This window comes from Stegostoma tigrinum, chromosome 10 (genome assembly GCF_030684315.1).
Source record: "Stegostoma tigrinum isolate sSteTig4 chromosome 10, sSteTig4.hap1, whole genome shotgun sequence".
NCBI lineage: Eukaryota > Metazoa > Chordata > Chondrichthyes > Orectolobiformes > Stegostomatidae > Stegostoma > Stegostoma tigrinum.
Window position 1 is genome coordinate 61,422,348 of NC_081363.1, and position 15,659 is coordinate 61,438,006.

Sequence of the window (15,659 nt, forward strand, 5' to 3'; positions counted from 1 at the left end):
CACTAGATCATACTTATTTAAGGCCATGTACTTTTTTCTTAATGTCATGAATTCGGCTTAAACTCAAGAGCAACATCGCTTGAATGCTTATTGGGATCTATTTGTGGCAACAATTGTGACATGAGTCCATATCTATCGTACATTAACAAATACATCCACAATATAATTTATTAGAGAACTATTATTTTGTCATTTGTGCTCTTAGGTGGTTCAAAAATGTCAGCATTGAAGTGGCTTTAGTTTTTAATGACTATTTTTGTTTTCCGAAGCTTCTGCTCTTTCGTAAATCAGAGAAGAGGTGAATACAACTTTCACAGACTTTCTGCAAAGTTAATTTTTCAAACCTAGTCTAGGTATCATAAATGATATTTAGATTTTGTTATGACCTTAACATAGAGTTATTCTGCAACAGTAGGAACAGGACGGGGGTGGGGGTTGGGAAAGGGTCTAGGTGGGATGTTCTTTGGAGGATTGGAGTTGTCTTGATGGGTTGAATGGCCCTCTTCCACACTGTAGGGATTCTATGACTTGAGGTAAGTTGAAGCAGTACTGGTTACTTCCACTAGGAAGAGCTAAATACACAGCTCACCGAGAACGTCAAAGACAACAAATACACACCACTATGCTTGATGTTAAATTAATTCTGATAAAATATCTGATGGACAATTTCAAAAGCCAAATACTAAACGAACATATATACAGCTCTTTCTTAAATAAATGGATTTTGTTCAACATGTGTTACATACTCTTGCAGTATCTAGTGGCTGAAAACATCTCATGGTGTGGTCCAGATTCACATACAAGACAGTTGAAAATTCAATTGCTGATCCCTGACGATTAGCTGAGGGTGGACAATAGGAATGCAACAATGTTTAGTAGGCAGCTGGGTGGGGGGGGAGGGGGTGGGGGAGAGAATGTTGAAAAATGATCAGCAACATTCCCAGTCCCGATTTCTGTCAGATGATTTGAATGCTTTTTGTAAGAACAAATCCTGAATAAAATATAATACACAACAAGAAATGTTTATATAAACTGACACTTAGAATAATTTAAAACTACAATTATTTATCTTTATATTTATTTCAACTATTTGTACAGTTACATGATGTGGAGGTTGATGTTAAAAATGTCAGAAATTACATCCAATTGCATCAAAGAATTAGCAAATAAATGGAATTATAAGTATTATAATATTTCAAGAAAGAAATAAGTAAATAAATTGTGACATCGGAGTAGCAAAACATGTTGTCTGTATTCTTCCCATCTCAAAAATTATTCAGAGTAATAACTATGTGCCTTAGCTCTGAGATCCAAGTTGTGACAGCTGAAAGACAGAAAAAACACTAGTCACATATTTGAATTGAAGGCTTAACCTGGCTTAATTTGGAATGAGAAATTAACCTAATAAAGTTCCACAAGAGACAAGTTACAGAATTAAGTGATTCCACAAACAGAGATATGACAGAAATTCTATAGCCTATTACATCCAGTAGAGAATGGTGATGGACAATTGGGTTACTCATGCGAAGAATGTCGATTGACAGTTCCACTTTTCATCATACCAGGGTTTAGGGAAGTGCAAGAGACAAAGCTGATGTATTTGCAGCTGCCTTAATGCAAAAGCCAAGTGAATAGTTTGCCTTCAACCTCATCTGGGGTACCATCATGTTCCATGCTGGAGTCCAGTCAATTTAGTTCTGTTCTTGCAACAGTAAGAGTAACAAATGGAGCTATGAATAGTGTCATCAAATAACAAATAAGGAGTTGGCCTTGACATCAAGGTAGTGTGCTACCGAGTACAGCATCAAGAAGGCTCAGAACACGGAACTGTAAGAAATTGGAACTGGGGATAGGCCATTTGGCCCCTCAAATCTGACAGCCTTTAATAAGATCCCAGTGATCTGATTTTAGACTCAGTTCCATCATTCCACCTACCTCTCATAATCCCTGTGAATCAAATATTAGCCTTATGAAATTTGGTGGTAAGAATAGTCAATGAGACATCCTCCACTGCTCTGTGGGGGGTGGGGATAATTCCAAGGAATATGCCATTTCAGGTCTCAAGCCAGCTCTCCTATTTAATAAGATCTCAGGTAAGTTGCTTGTAAACTTAAATGCACATTCCCGGCTACCCGAGAACTACCTGCTCATTTCTTCCAAAATTGGGAGAAAACCAATTTTGAAACTGTGACACCTTGTTCCACATTTCACAATGAGTGGAACATCTTCTTAGCAATTATCTTCTTTCTCAGAACGTTATAACTTCCCAAAACCTCATCTCTCATCCTCCTAACTTCAAATGAATACAGGTCCAATCCGCTCAACTTATCGATATAAAACAATTACTTCATCCTTCAAATGAACCTAGTGAATCTTCCCTGAAGTTCTCCCATTATAATTAAGGGGGTCACACCTGTTGTAGTACTCCAAATATGCTCTCACCAACGGCCAGTACATGGTAGCAAGTTTCTCCTACTTTTATAATCCATTTCCCTCAACAAAATATTTCATTTAAAAACCAAAAGAACTGCGGATGCTATAAATCAGGAACAAAAACAAAGTTGCTGGAAAAGTTCAGCAGGTCTGGCAGCATCTATGAAGAAAAAAAAAAAATCAGAGTTAACGTTTTGGGTTCCCCTAGTTCTGAGGAAGGTTCACCAGACCCAAAACAATAACTCTGATTTTTTTCTTTATAGATGCTGCCAGACCTGCTGAACTTTTCCAGCAACTTCTGTAGTTTGTACAATATTCCATTTGCCTTCTTAATTATTTCTGATTATTTTTGTTATTCATGGAGGAGAACACACAGATCCCACTGTACTTTCAGGGAGATCAGTGAGAAAATCCTCTGGGGAATGGGCTCCTTTTATTGCTGGAAGGTGGCCGCACTTGCTGCCCAGAAGGGTAAACCAGTAAAACTTGCGGTTGAGGCATACTGGTCTGACTCATCCACTGGGCAAGCCTAGTACAAGTACATTCATTTCCAAGTATTCCTGGCTTTTCCCTCTGGGTGAAAGACCAATAATTTTAGTTCTTCCTTGCCCAGACTCCTTACATGAGCAACGTAACAATCTCTAAGAAGCTTAATTGCATCAAAAGGTAGGGCAGTATACCGATGATGCAGCACTGGCAAGTTCTACTGAGATCCTTTAATAATGGAACAGCCCATGCCAGCCACCTAAAAAGAATTAAAGAAACAAAAAAATATATACATACACACACAATTTAATGCTCTTTTTAAAAATACATTAGACAGCCAAAAGATGGCTGCTGTGATCGATAACAGGATTAAGCAGTAACATTACAGAAGCTTCTCAGAGGTCAAAAATCAGCCAATCAACAGTCCCTGATGGGAGGACTACACAATAGAACTGCAAGTTATTTCTATCTTGTACATTATGTTAATGACTTTGCACTTAACCCCCAGATGGCTGTTTATTTGCAATACAAGCCTTTGTCTTGATGGTAGCTGCTTTTCCTCTGCACCTTCCTCCTCCCTCTGGCCACCCAAAGTGTTCTGAATACTCCCATATATAACACAACTGCCTTTTAGCCATAAAATTGTGAAATGGCTGTTAAAGAGGTCAGCACCTGCCTGAGTCAACATTGACAATATCAAAGGGAAGAAATGTTCAAAGGCCCCTGAACTAGCCAGCCAACCAACCATCACAACAAAGGGATTTTGGACTTTGGGGTTTTGAATTCCATTTTGAAATCAAGGATATTGATGAACTGATTTGCCCTTAATTCTCTTATACTGAACTTCTCTTATACTATTCAGAACTGAGGAAGGGTCACTGGGCCTGAAACGTTAACTCTGTTTTCTCTTTCACAGATGCTGTCAGACGTGCTGAGCTTCTCCAGCAACTTTGTTTTTGATCCTGTTCGACTATAAGCTGGCGTTGTGTGACTTCAGACTGCATTGTACTGTGTTGGAAATAAACTCTATTGGTGGTTTAATTTTATATAGTGCTGTTACAATCTTTACAAGGTCAGAATTACTAAATTTTAGGAATGGGCATTGTTTCAAAAGAGGAAATATTAAATAACTATATGCTTAGAGACAGATGGTGAGAATAGGGAGAGATTTGTTTTAGAACTCACAATTTGTCTGCAATATGGGGACCAGCACTAAACTCATGTTTGACTTTAGGTAACATTTATGGCATGTTCCAAGTGATGATCATCTCCAACATGTGAAAACTTCACCATTTTTATCTAATTTCCAACATCATTCCATCTGAGCAGAAGCTTAACTGGACTTAATACAAAATAATTATGTGACATATATTTTATATATATAAATTACATACACGTGCACACACAATTAAATATTGACAGCAAAAGTCTTTGTTTTTTTAAAGTTTGACCTCAGAACCGTTTATGTTTACGTGAATCTAGCGATTATATATGCTATTGACTAATTGTCCACAACTTAGTAAATAAATAAAATACAGTACCTGCTTCAGGAATTGGCTAGCATTGAACAGCTCGCTGCAACCATATAACACGTGTTTACCAGGTTTACTCTGAATAAAAATCAAAGAAATACATTTATTTTTAATGCATAGAAATAAATTTGATATGAGACATGCATCCAGTTTCTCATAAAGCATCCAAGTTAATACTACTAACTTTGATACAAGATAAAATTAAAATTCCACTCTGCCGGTTATTCTTTTTTTAAAAAATTACTTTTAGAAAAGATTTATATGTGAATATTTTAAACATCAACATTAATGTTTTACATAACCCCCTGCAAATGAATTTATACTCTGTTTATGATGCTTCATGTACTAAACAACACAGCTTAACATAATACATCTCATATAGAGAACCATACTATTCTGCAGACAAGTGATGCATGTGGATTGTGGTAATTCTGGGTATTAAAGATACATTTAATTTTCAGTGCTGGGAATTAAACTACTACAGAGTTCACACATTGTGCTTTGCTGGATGAAAGACCGGAGGGGAATGGCAGCAACTTAGTTCTGTTCATCTATAATCCTTAATGCTGCATGAAGTCATAATGGATTGGGTCAAGTATTTTTGTGGGGATTGGAGGTTCAGTATGGGTGATTGGGTCTCCAGTTTTATAGTTATTCAGGAGCTACGACACAGTTTAATCCCTCTGACATTTCATGGTGAAGTACAAACGTAACTGAATTAGTATAGCTCCAAAGTTTCGAATTCTAGCTTAAAATTGGGGATATTTTCAGAGGGTTTCTGATGGCTGGCCAGTGCTCATTGATAGTTCAAAATTCCCAATTACCACATTGTCAGCGATCTGGACTTCTGAGATGTTCCAAAATGCTTTCTTCATGATATGTCTCTGACAAAGTTCAGACGAGAAAATTTGGGCCAATATTCCGGTGTGGTCACATCAAAGTCCTATGAAATTGCAATGTGACTTCTTTATTCTCGTACTACAATCTTAACACATCCTTTGCTTTCCTAATTGTTGTATATGACATGCCAACTTTCTGTAATTCGTGTACAAGAATCCTCTGATATCCAGCATTTTTCAGTCTCCCACCTTTTGAATAAAATATGCCTTCTGTGACATTGACCATCATCCTGGAGAGCAGTTACTAGTGGTGTATCATCCTGGAGAGCAGTTACTAGTGGTGTACCACAAGGGTCGGTGTTGGGTCCACTGCTGTTTGTCATTTTTATAAATGACCTGGATGAGGGCGTAGAAAGATGGGTTAGTAAATTTGCAGATGACATTAAGGTCGGTGGAGTTGTGGATAGTGACGAAGGATGCTGTAGGTTGCAGAGAGACATAGATAAGCTGCAGAGCTGGGCTGAGAGGTGGCAAATGGAGTTTAATGCAGACAAGTGTGAGGTGATGCACTTTGGTAGGAGTGACCAGAAGGCAAAGTACTGGGCTAATGGTAAGATTTTTGGTAGTGTAGATGAGCAGAGAGATCTCGGTGTCCATGTACACAGATCCTTGAAAGTTGCCACCCAGGTTGACAGGGTTGTTAAGGCGGCATACAGTGTTTTAGCTTTTATTAATGGAGGGATTGAGTTCCGGAACCAAGAGGTTATGGTGAAGCTGTACAAACCTCTGGTGCGGCCGCACTTGGAGTATTGCGTACAGTTCTGGTCACCGCATTATAAGAAGGATGTGGAAGCTTTGGAAAGGGTGCAGAGGAGATTTACTAGGATGTTGCCTGGTATGGAGGGAAGGTCTTACGAGGAAAGGCTGAGGGACTTGAGGCTGTTTTCATTAGAGAGAAGAAGTTTGAGGGCTGACTTAATTGAAACAGATAAAATAATCAGAGGGTTAGATAGGTTGGATAGGGACAGCCTTTTTCCTAGGATGGTGACGGCGAGCACGAGGGGGCATAGCTTTAAATTGAGGGGTGAAAGATATTGGACAGATGTCAGAGCTAGTTTCTTTACTCAGAGAGTAGTAAGGGAATGGAACGCTTTGCCTGCAACAGTAGTAGATTCGCCAACTTTAAGTACATTTAAGTCGTCATTGGACAAGCATATAGACGTACATGGAATAGTGTAGGTTAGATGGGCTTGAGATCGGTATGACAGGTTGGCACAACATCGAGGGCCGAAGGACCTGTACTGTGCTGAAATGTTCTGTGTTCTGTTCTTCCCGCATGAATAAATAACTTCACTTTTCTCTATGTTATACTCCATCTGTCATATTCTTGCCCACTTACTAAACCTATCCAGATCGCTTTGCTGCTTCTTTTTGCAACCTCCTACTAGCTTACTCTCCCACCTAATTTTGTATCACTAACAACCTGCATACTTTACATTTGAGTCCCTCATCCAAATCATTGGGATATGTTTTAAATAGCTGAGATCCATGCAGTAATCCTTGGTACCATTATGTCCAATCACATAAAACAGAATTCTGTGCAACGATCTCATGTGTGGCAACTTGTCACATGTCTACTGAAAATCCAAAATCGTGCTTGCTGTGAACAGCTGTAAGGAAATTCTGTTCTGACTGTTTATGACCATACTGAATCGGGATGTCCCCAATGTAGGAACTATTGTTTTGTATGATAGTTTATATCTGTACTGGTTTGTATAGTTCTAAAACCAGATACTTAAGCAGATATTTAAGCAGTTGGTTTTTAAATGTTAGTAATTTATGTAATTTTAATTGGTGTATCTATTATCACAAAGGGAAGAATATTAAAAATATTCAACTTTACTTGTATCTGTTTAATTTGGTGTAAATTGTGCAAAGGTACTTCAAAATGTGATCTGTGAGTGCCTGTTATCTGCTTTGCCTAAGGCTTCAAGTTTTAAACATGAGAATTATCTTTCCCCTCTGTCTTTCTTGATACTTAAATCTAGCTCAGTTCACTTCATAATTTTATTAGCATGCAATTCAATGTGGACCTACTCCCCAGTGGTGACAATATAAAATAAACTATCCAGCCTGATCTCACGTTCCAGCTCCTGGTTCACAGCCATGCAGGTTTGCATTGAGAAAAGGACCTGGTTATGCCAATGAGGAGGTCTACCTCTGCCACTGTTACAGGTAAAAATTCAGACTGCCAACTTCTGAGGAAAAATATTTCTCCACTCCTCCATAATATGTCTGCAAAGTATACTTCCTGATTACTGGCCTCTATACCAAGGGAAGTAGGTCATTATTTTCCACTCTATCTAGCCCCCTGGGGATTCTGTAAACCTCAATTATAGTCCCCCTAGCCTCTGCTGCTCGAAATATAACAACCCAGCCTACCAATCTTGCTACTTAGCTAGAATTTTCCAGTACTTGTTAATCTCCTCCTGCATTACTATTTCAGTGACGTTATGATCGCATCTTCTTACTTCCCTCCATTGCGGATTTATTTTAGCTTGGAAAAATCTTCTCTAGGATATAATGAAATACAAAATTGTAAATGCCCATAACATTAATTATAAATAACAGTTCCAGAAATTTATATTGTAAATTGTTGCATTATGAACATGTTGGGTGGGATGGGGTGGCTAAGTACTATTTTCCTCTTCATATCCCTGCTCTGCTGTAAGAATGGCTCATTTCTCTACTGTCACCTTTAAACAGCCCTGTATCCTGTCTGAAAGCACCCAAAAAGGAGGATGGCAAGCAACTGCACCCTCAATACATTGGAATATCCATTCACAGAGACAACCAAAAAGTAGTCTGAGGAGCTGAATGTGGGGCTCGGTGAGTGAATCGGGGTTGAGTGACCTGGAAAAGGGTGAGGTGCCACTTTTTTGCTTATGTGCAAATATTGTCGAGGTTCTTCTATAAACCGCTAAAGGTACTGCATGCTGCAAAGATTATGGGCCCTCACAACATTCCAGCAATGGGACTGGAGTCATGTTTCATGGCACAGATTTGCCCTGTCCATGAAAAAGCCACTGATTGTCAAAGGTCAGTTTATTTTCAAACATCAGAAAAGTAAGGAAAGTTGTCAACAGTTCATCATTCACTCAAAAATAATCAGCTCACTGAGGCTCAGTTAGGATTCTGCCAAACCCATCATTAAAATCTTGGTCCAAGTGTTGAAATGAGGATGACTGCCTTTGACACCAGGCAACAGAGTGTGGCAAAAGCAACCTGAGAAAAATTGGCATTAATGGGCATCAGGGGAAAACCTTCCACTGGCTGGAGTCATACTTGCATGAAGGCAGATGGTTGTGATTGTTTGAGGTCTATCAACTTAGCCGTAAGGCCTCACTGCAGGATTCCTCAGAGTTGTACCTTAGGCCTATGCACCTTCAGTTGCTTCAGCAATGACCAGCACCATTTGTTACTCCTTAGCTACTGAGGCAATGTAGTTCAAAAGCAGCAAGACCTGGATGATACACAGGCTTGGGCTGCTAAATCAAAAGTAACTTCCACACCACATAAATGCCAGACAATGACCATCTCAAATGAGAGAGAATGAAACAATCACCACTTTACATTCAACGACGTTACCATAGTTGCATCCCTCATTACCAACATCTTGGGGTTACCATCAATCAGAAACAGAACTGAACCATCGTGATTGCAAGAACAAGTTAAGGCTAGGAATTCTTTGGACGGAAATTCATCCTCTGTCTCCTCAAAGCTTGTACTGCATCTACAAGTTAGAAAGGTGATGGAATATTCTCCACTCGGTTGGATGAGTTCAATTCCAGCAACACTCAAGAATTTGAGTGCACCTTCTACAAAATGCATTCCAGCAACTCATCAAAGTTCCTCACATACGACCTTCTAAAACTATGACCTCAATACCTAGAAGAACACAAGTAGCACAGATGCATGGAATCATGAGAACCTGCAAGTTCACCTTTGAGACAGCTGCAGTTACAAGCCCCCTACAAATTAAAAATGATCTGCCAAAGGCGCAAATGTGATAAGAGAAAAATCTTTTTCATTCAGTGAGCAGTTAGGGTCTAGAATGCACTGCCTCGAAGAGTAGTGGAGGCAAGTTCAACTCAAGATGATACTGAATGATTATTTGGATAGAAATAATGTGCAACCAAGAAGGCAGAAGATCCAGTGCAGACAAAATGGGCTGGATGGCCTCCTTCTATACCGTAACACCGTGATTCTCTGAAGTTTCCCTCTGATGTACCAGCTCCAGCAATTTCCCTTATCAGTGACACAACCCCCTAACTTGGAACTATACATCACCATTCCTTCAATATTGATCAGCAATATCGTGGACTGCTTTTCCAGCAGCTCTGTGAGTGTGCCTATATTACACTGTCGAAAGCCGTTCAATAAGGCTGCTCACCATCACCATCTCAAGTTAAATTTCAGATGGGAAATAAATGTTGTGGCAACCAGGGAAGTCCACGTCCCAAGAATGAAGGAAAAAAAATCTGAACTGCTTTATTAGACTCCAATGTCTTCTTTTAATATCATATGAAAATCTAACTACTGTGCATGGTGCTCTGAATCCAAGCAAGTTATATAGATCAGGAGCAGAAGGGGCACCTTCATCAAAAGTGATGGCAATTCTTTCAATACACAGCCACAACTTGTACTGCTCCATAATCCCTACGCTGTCATATATGCCTTTTGAACAATTTCTTTAGAAGGTTCAAGGTTTTACTAGGAATTACAATAGTTTTAGCTTGTTAAACATTTTATTCACAACATTTCTTGGAGTTTATGTAGTTTATGTAGAATTACATAGGATGCACATAATGGAAATAGACCTCTTGGTTTGCGTGATGCTCATTTCCGTGTGCAGTTATACTGTAGGGTTTCCTAATGGATTCCCAGTTGCTCAAAATAGTCAAGGAAGTTGGTCAGGTAGAGGTTGGACCTTCTGAAGTAACAGAAGCCACCACTGACCAGGCTATTTTAATTTAGCTACTCAACTTAGTGTCAAATGATGACTTTGCAAATGATCAATGCAAGTTAAATCAATGCAAACACCTAGGTTTGTTTTATTGTATTTCTGGAAAATAACTGTTTTCTGCTTTCCAGTTGACAGCTACTTGCTGTAAACTGAATCTCTGCCGGTGACTTGTCTTGTGAATACATTGGACATATTTCAACATTAATTGTCATCTTACCTTTGTGTAGTCAACAATGTTCTGATATTCAATATAATTTCCACCTCCAACAACAAAGACGATGGCCTAGAAAACGAACAACAAACTTTGTGAACATGCTTTTCAGGTCTAGCATTTCTTTTAAAACTGCAACTATTCTTTGTTTTAAATTTTCAAATAGGTCATGTAGATAACAGATGAGTAGAAAAACAGACAAGTTATTACAATATCATGCCACACTTGCAAAGTGGTGCCCCTTAAGCTTTATACCACAAATTGTCTCCCATTCTAATGGAGAGAGATTCCTCCGATCCTTTGCTTACTGTTTCTCTCTTCTACATTGTTACAGTGTAAATTTTGAATTTGGAATTGAAATGGTACAGAAAATTGCATTTACATAGCACCTTTAATGTAATAAAATGTTTGATGACAATTAAGAAGTTTTATTGAATAAAATTTGATCCCAATCCACATGAGATGACATTAGCGTGCTTGAACAAAAACTTGATCAAAGAGGCAGGTTTTAACGTACATCTTAAAGCAGAAATGAGAGGTAAAATATTGGAAAGATTTACAAAAGAAATTCCAAAATTTAGGGTGGCTATGAAGCCACAACTGCCAATGGTAGATGATTAAAATTGGAGCTACTTAAGATGCCAGAATTAGTGAAATGCAGAGATCTTGCGAAAGTGTAAGACCAGTGGAGATCATAGGTATCTTTATGCTTTCCTGGGATGTAGATGTCTCTGTCCAGTATGTGTTGTCCAAACTAACCGCCCTTGATTTGAGTGGCAGTAGTTAAAAGTTAAACGCACCACTGTGGGTCTGGAGTTACAAGTAGGCCAGACTAGGTGAGGACAGTAGTTTTATTTTCTTAAAGGATGCTAATGAACAAATGAGACTTACAACAATCAACAATAGTTTTATCATCACATAGCTTCTAACAGATCTAGCAACTCAAGACTGGGTATCCATGAGGAACTGTGGGCCATCAGTAGCAGAACTATTCTCCAACATAATCTGTAACCTCATGGCATGACATATCTAACACTCCAGCAATACATCAAACCAGGGGTGAAGAGTGCAAGAGATTCCAAAGTTCTGAAAACTTGGGCTCCAGAATTGCTACACCTCAAGTCAAGCTGTTCCAACACAACAATCCGATAACAACCAACCATCAAACCAGCAATGTGCAAAATTATTCAGGTAAGGACTGTATATACAAAAAGCAGAACAAATCCAACCCAGTCAATTACTGCTTCATCAGTCTGCTCTTAATTACTGTTTAATGTGATGGAAGGGGTCATCAACAGTGCTAACAAGCGGTGTTATCTTGGCAATGACCTGCTCATTGACTCTGAGGGCCATCCGGGTCTTGACCTCATTATAGTCTTCGTTCAAACATGGACAAAACAGCTCAATTTCGCAAGTTAGGTGGATGTGATAAGAGTGCACTTGACCAAGTGCTGCCTCAAAGAACCCGAGTAAAACTGGAATCAATGGGGATCAGGGAAAAGCTCTCTCCTGAGTGGAATCATACCTGTCAGAAAATTTTTCTTAAGAAGAATCTAGGCCCGAAACGTCAGCCTTCCTGCTCCTTTGATGCTGCTTGGCCTGCTGTGTTCATCTAGCTCTACACCTTGTTATCTATTACGACATGGACTGCTTTCAGCACAACCTACCCATTCTCTCTTATTAGCCCTCATTATCACTTATATAGCCCTTCTTCTGATCTGGCTTACCATCAACAGTTCTCTTGTTTGCCTAACCTTTTTATATCTCTCTCTCTGGGCTTTATCTCCATCTAACCACTTAACTTGACAGTGCTGCCACCACATGCCCTCCCAAACCTTATCTTCAGCACAGATACCACGTTTTCCTAGCTGCTATCAATTCTGAAGAAGGTTCACTGGATTTGAAACATTAACTCTGCTTCCTCCTCACAGATGCTGCCAGACTTGTTGAATTTCTCCAGCAATTTTGTTTTTGTTTTATCGCTGCTAGAGTCCCTAAAAGGAATGTCCTAGACAGAACCATCTTCAACTGCTTCATCAATGTCGCCCCCACAATCATAAAGTCACAAGTGGGGATATTTGCTGATTATAGGGTTGACAAGTGGCCAATCAAATTTGTGCCACTTAAGTGCCAGACAATGACTATTTGCAACAGGCTATCCACTACAAGGCACAAGTCAGACTTGTGATGGAATCTCCCTTTTGCCTGAATCATTGCAGGCCTAACAACACTCAAGAGGCTTGACACCATTCAGGACAAGGGCAGACTGCTGGAGTGGCACCACATTGTGTGTGGTGCATTGAAAATCCTGGAAATTCCACTCTAATGGCATTATGGTATACCTACACCAAACAGAGTGCAGTGGTTCAAGCAGACAGCTCACTATCAAATCCTCAAAGGTAATAAATTCTGGCATAGCCTGCAACACCCACATTCCATGACTGTATTAAAAAAAAAATTGATGATGGTGGTTGCATCTTGAGCCTTCAAGCACGTCAGCAAATCATAATACTGCAGAGGAACATCCTAAAGATGCCAGTTCTGATGTAGATGTCTCAAAGGGTCTAATTTTCTCAAATCTTCAAGTTTATTGTATTTCATGTAAAATCCTACTCTCTGCTGCAGTTCCAGAGAGATTATTTTCTGCAAGGGAGCAGTCTCGAGCTGACGAGACTAGGAAGTAGTTGTGCGATACAAAGGTGAAATCTACCTAGAAGTAGCAGGGAAATCATCAATGTTTTTCATTTCCCTCTTCATAAGCCAAGTCTGTCAGCAGTTGTGATGAGAGCTTACAGAGTTTCATTTCTTTACAAACCACTGCTTTAACTATTCCTCGGGTCATAAAGGACAAGAGGAAAATATTTTCCGCATCCATGAAGGCCTTCACTGTTACCAAGAAGATGAAAGAACAATGCAATGTCACATTTCCATTTTATGGGATTTTTATGGATCAGATCCTAAAAACATTCTGCCTTGATTCAGACGACCTTTGGTCAGTATTCACTGCTTTGGCATTGTCATTATCAATATTACAGCCCAGCTGTTGAAAGAAGCTGGCATCCCAGTTTGTCCAACTCTTTGTCTTCTAAGAAGAAGACTGTTGAGCACTCACTTTCTCAAAATGAACTTAGAACACTAATGAAGATTTAAAGTTTTGGTGCAAGAAGCTTGGAAGGAGGTTGGAGGAAGGGGGAGGGAAAGTAGAATTGGGATGAGAATATAAATAATTACGATGTAAACAACTTATGGGTGGAGCAATCTTGAGGTGGGGTGTTAGACGCGGAGTTAAAAGCTGTATGCTGATAGCTGGAGTGTAGCATTAGTGACGTCAGATGATTTTGATCACGCAGAACTGGGGTCCAAGTGAAGTTGTGCTGAGCTGCAGCTCTGTATTTATTGTAAATAAATATTGATCAGTTTGTCCTGGTATAATGTTCAGTCTTCATTGAGTTACTCGGATCCTTAGATTAATCATTACATTTACATGGTTGGAAGAGGGCAGAGAGTGCAAGGCGAAGGATTCAAAGTTCAATATTTGAGAAGAGGGTGATGTCAGCAGTCTTGAAGTACACTGAACTGGATACACTTATGAAGTTCAGAAGACTGCAATGCTTCTCTTCAATGGTGAAGGTTGAGATGGGGATGGGGCGGGGGGAGGAAATCAAGTAATCTGCTCTAAATTCTACTCTACACCAAGCATTGGTGGCTTGGTTGTAATGGATATTGTGGGTGTAGAATTTTTGGTTGTGTTGAAAGTTAAAAATAAATTTATTTTCTGTAATTTAAAGTGTCAATTGCACGCAGAATAGTGTTTAGTCACACTTTTTAATCTGTCATTGTAAAAAGTATTAAAACTTGAATTCTTGTCATGTGACTTTTCTGTTAGTCACTGGAAATTCAAATTGTTTCTCAGGAGTAATTTTTTTTTAATGGATAGTGGAGGGATGTGGGTGAATTTGCTATTTTTCCTACAGCTTGACCAATCACAACAAGGTGTTCAAAACAGGTGTTCTTGCAATCTGAGTGAAAAGGTAAGTGCTTACTTGCGTAACTCAGAGAATTTAATTGTAGCGTCACTCAGAGTGACATAAGAAACAAACAAAAAGAAGACAGGATAATTCCTAAAAAAAGTCATATGTATTTAGATTTCTTTTAGTCCCAAGGTCAATGTTAATTCTAGATCTCCATGGTTGTTCGGAGTGCTGAGGCCTGGAAATTTCATTTTTGATTCACTAAAGAATATCATATGAATTCATCACTAGAAACCTCTGGCCTTTTCTCATTCAGTGAACCAAAAAGAACAGCTGCAGGCCTGCAACGTTCCCAATGACCTTCAAAAAAATATGCTCATAAATATAATCCATATATACAAGACAGCTCTTCCCTTGGCCTGACAGGTTTTCTTTGAGGAAGAAATATTTTCTGCTCAAGGTAGGATGACTTTCCTCTGATTTCCTCTGTTGAAGACTAGACTACTGCTATTGGCAACCTTTAGAATAAAATGATCTATGCTATTATAAGCTAGTTTTTGTTCTGTGATCACAGAAACAATATTCCTTTAGCAATCTAATGATTTGATGTCAAAAGCTACTCTTGTATAATGGGGAACTAATCACAGTCATTCGCATAATCTTCTGTGGTTCCATCACATCCCCTCCTCCCTTCCCTCGATGGGTTTTAAATTTGCAGACTCCAAGTCTGGAGTGATCATTGTATCAAAGTTACTGTGATAATCAACAATAATAACTTTTTAATAATATTTGTTCACAGGAAGGGAACATTGCTGGCTCGGCCAGTATTTGTTGTCTATCCTCAACTGCCCACAAATGATCAGCATTAGATATTTTTAAATAATTTATTCACACATGTTTAGGGCAGTTGGAGACCAGACCTTCTACCCAGAGATAATGGGAACTGCAGATGCTGGAGAATCCAAGACAACAAAATGTGAGGCTGGATGAACACAGCAGGCCAAGCAGCATCTCAGGAGCACAAAAGCTGACGTTTCGGGCCTAGACCCTTCATCAGAGCTCTGATGAAGGGTCTAGGCCCGAAATGTCAGCTTTTGTGCTCCTGAGATGCTGCTTGGCCTTCTAGCCCAGAGATAGGGAAACTACCACTGTATCACAAGT

General features: G+C 39.2%; 1 protein-coding gene across 1 annotated transcript in view; it reads right to left on the reverse strand.

The window, feature by feature from the left end:
- Positions 1 to 1,061: 1,061 nt before the first annotated feature.
- Positions 1,062 to 15,659, reverse strand: part of scfd1 (sec1 family domain containing 1) — a 169,418-nt gene continuing 154,820 nt past the window's right edge. The window contains exons 23-25 of the mRNA XM_048538268.2: positions 10,534 to 10,599; positions 4,461 to 4,529; positions 1,062 to 1,324 (exon numbers count right to left, since the gene is read on the reverse strand). Of these exons, the coding sequence (XP_048394225.1) occupies positions 1,298 to 1,324; positions 4,461 to 4,529; positions 10,534 to 10,599 (162 nt within the window). The 3' untranslated portion in view covers positions 1,062 to 1,297. The remainder of the gene's footprint in view (positions 1,325 to 4,460; positions 4,530 to 10,533; positions 10,600 to 15,659) is intronic.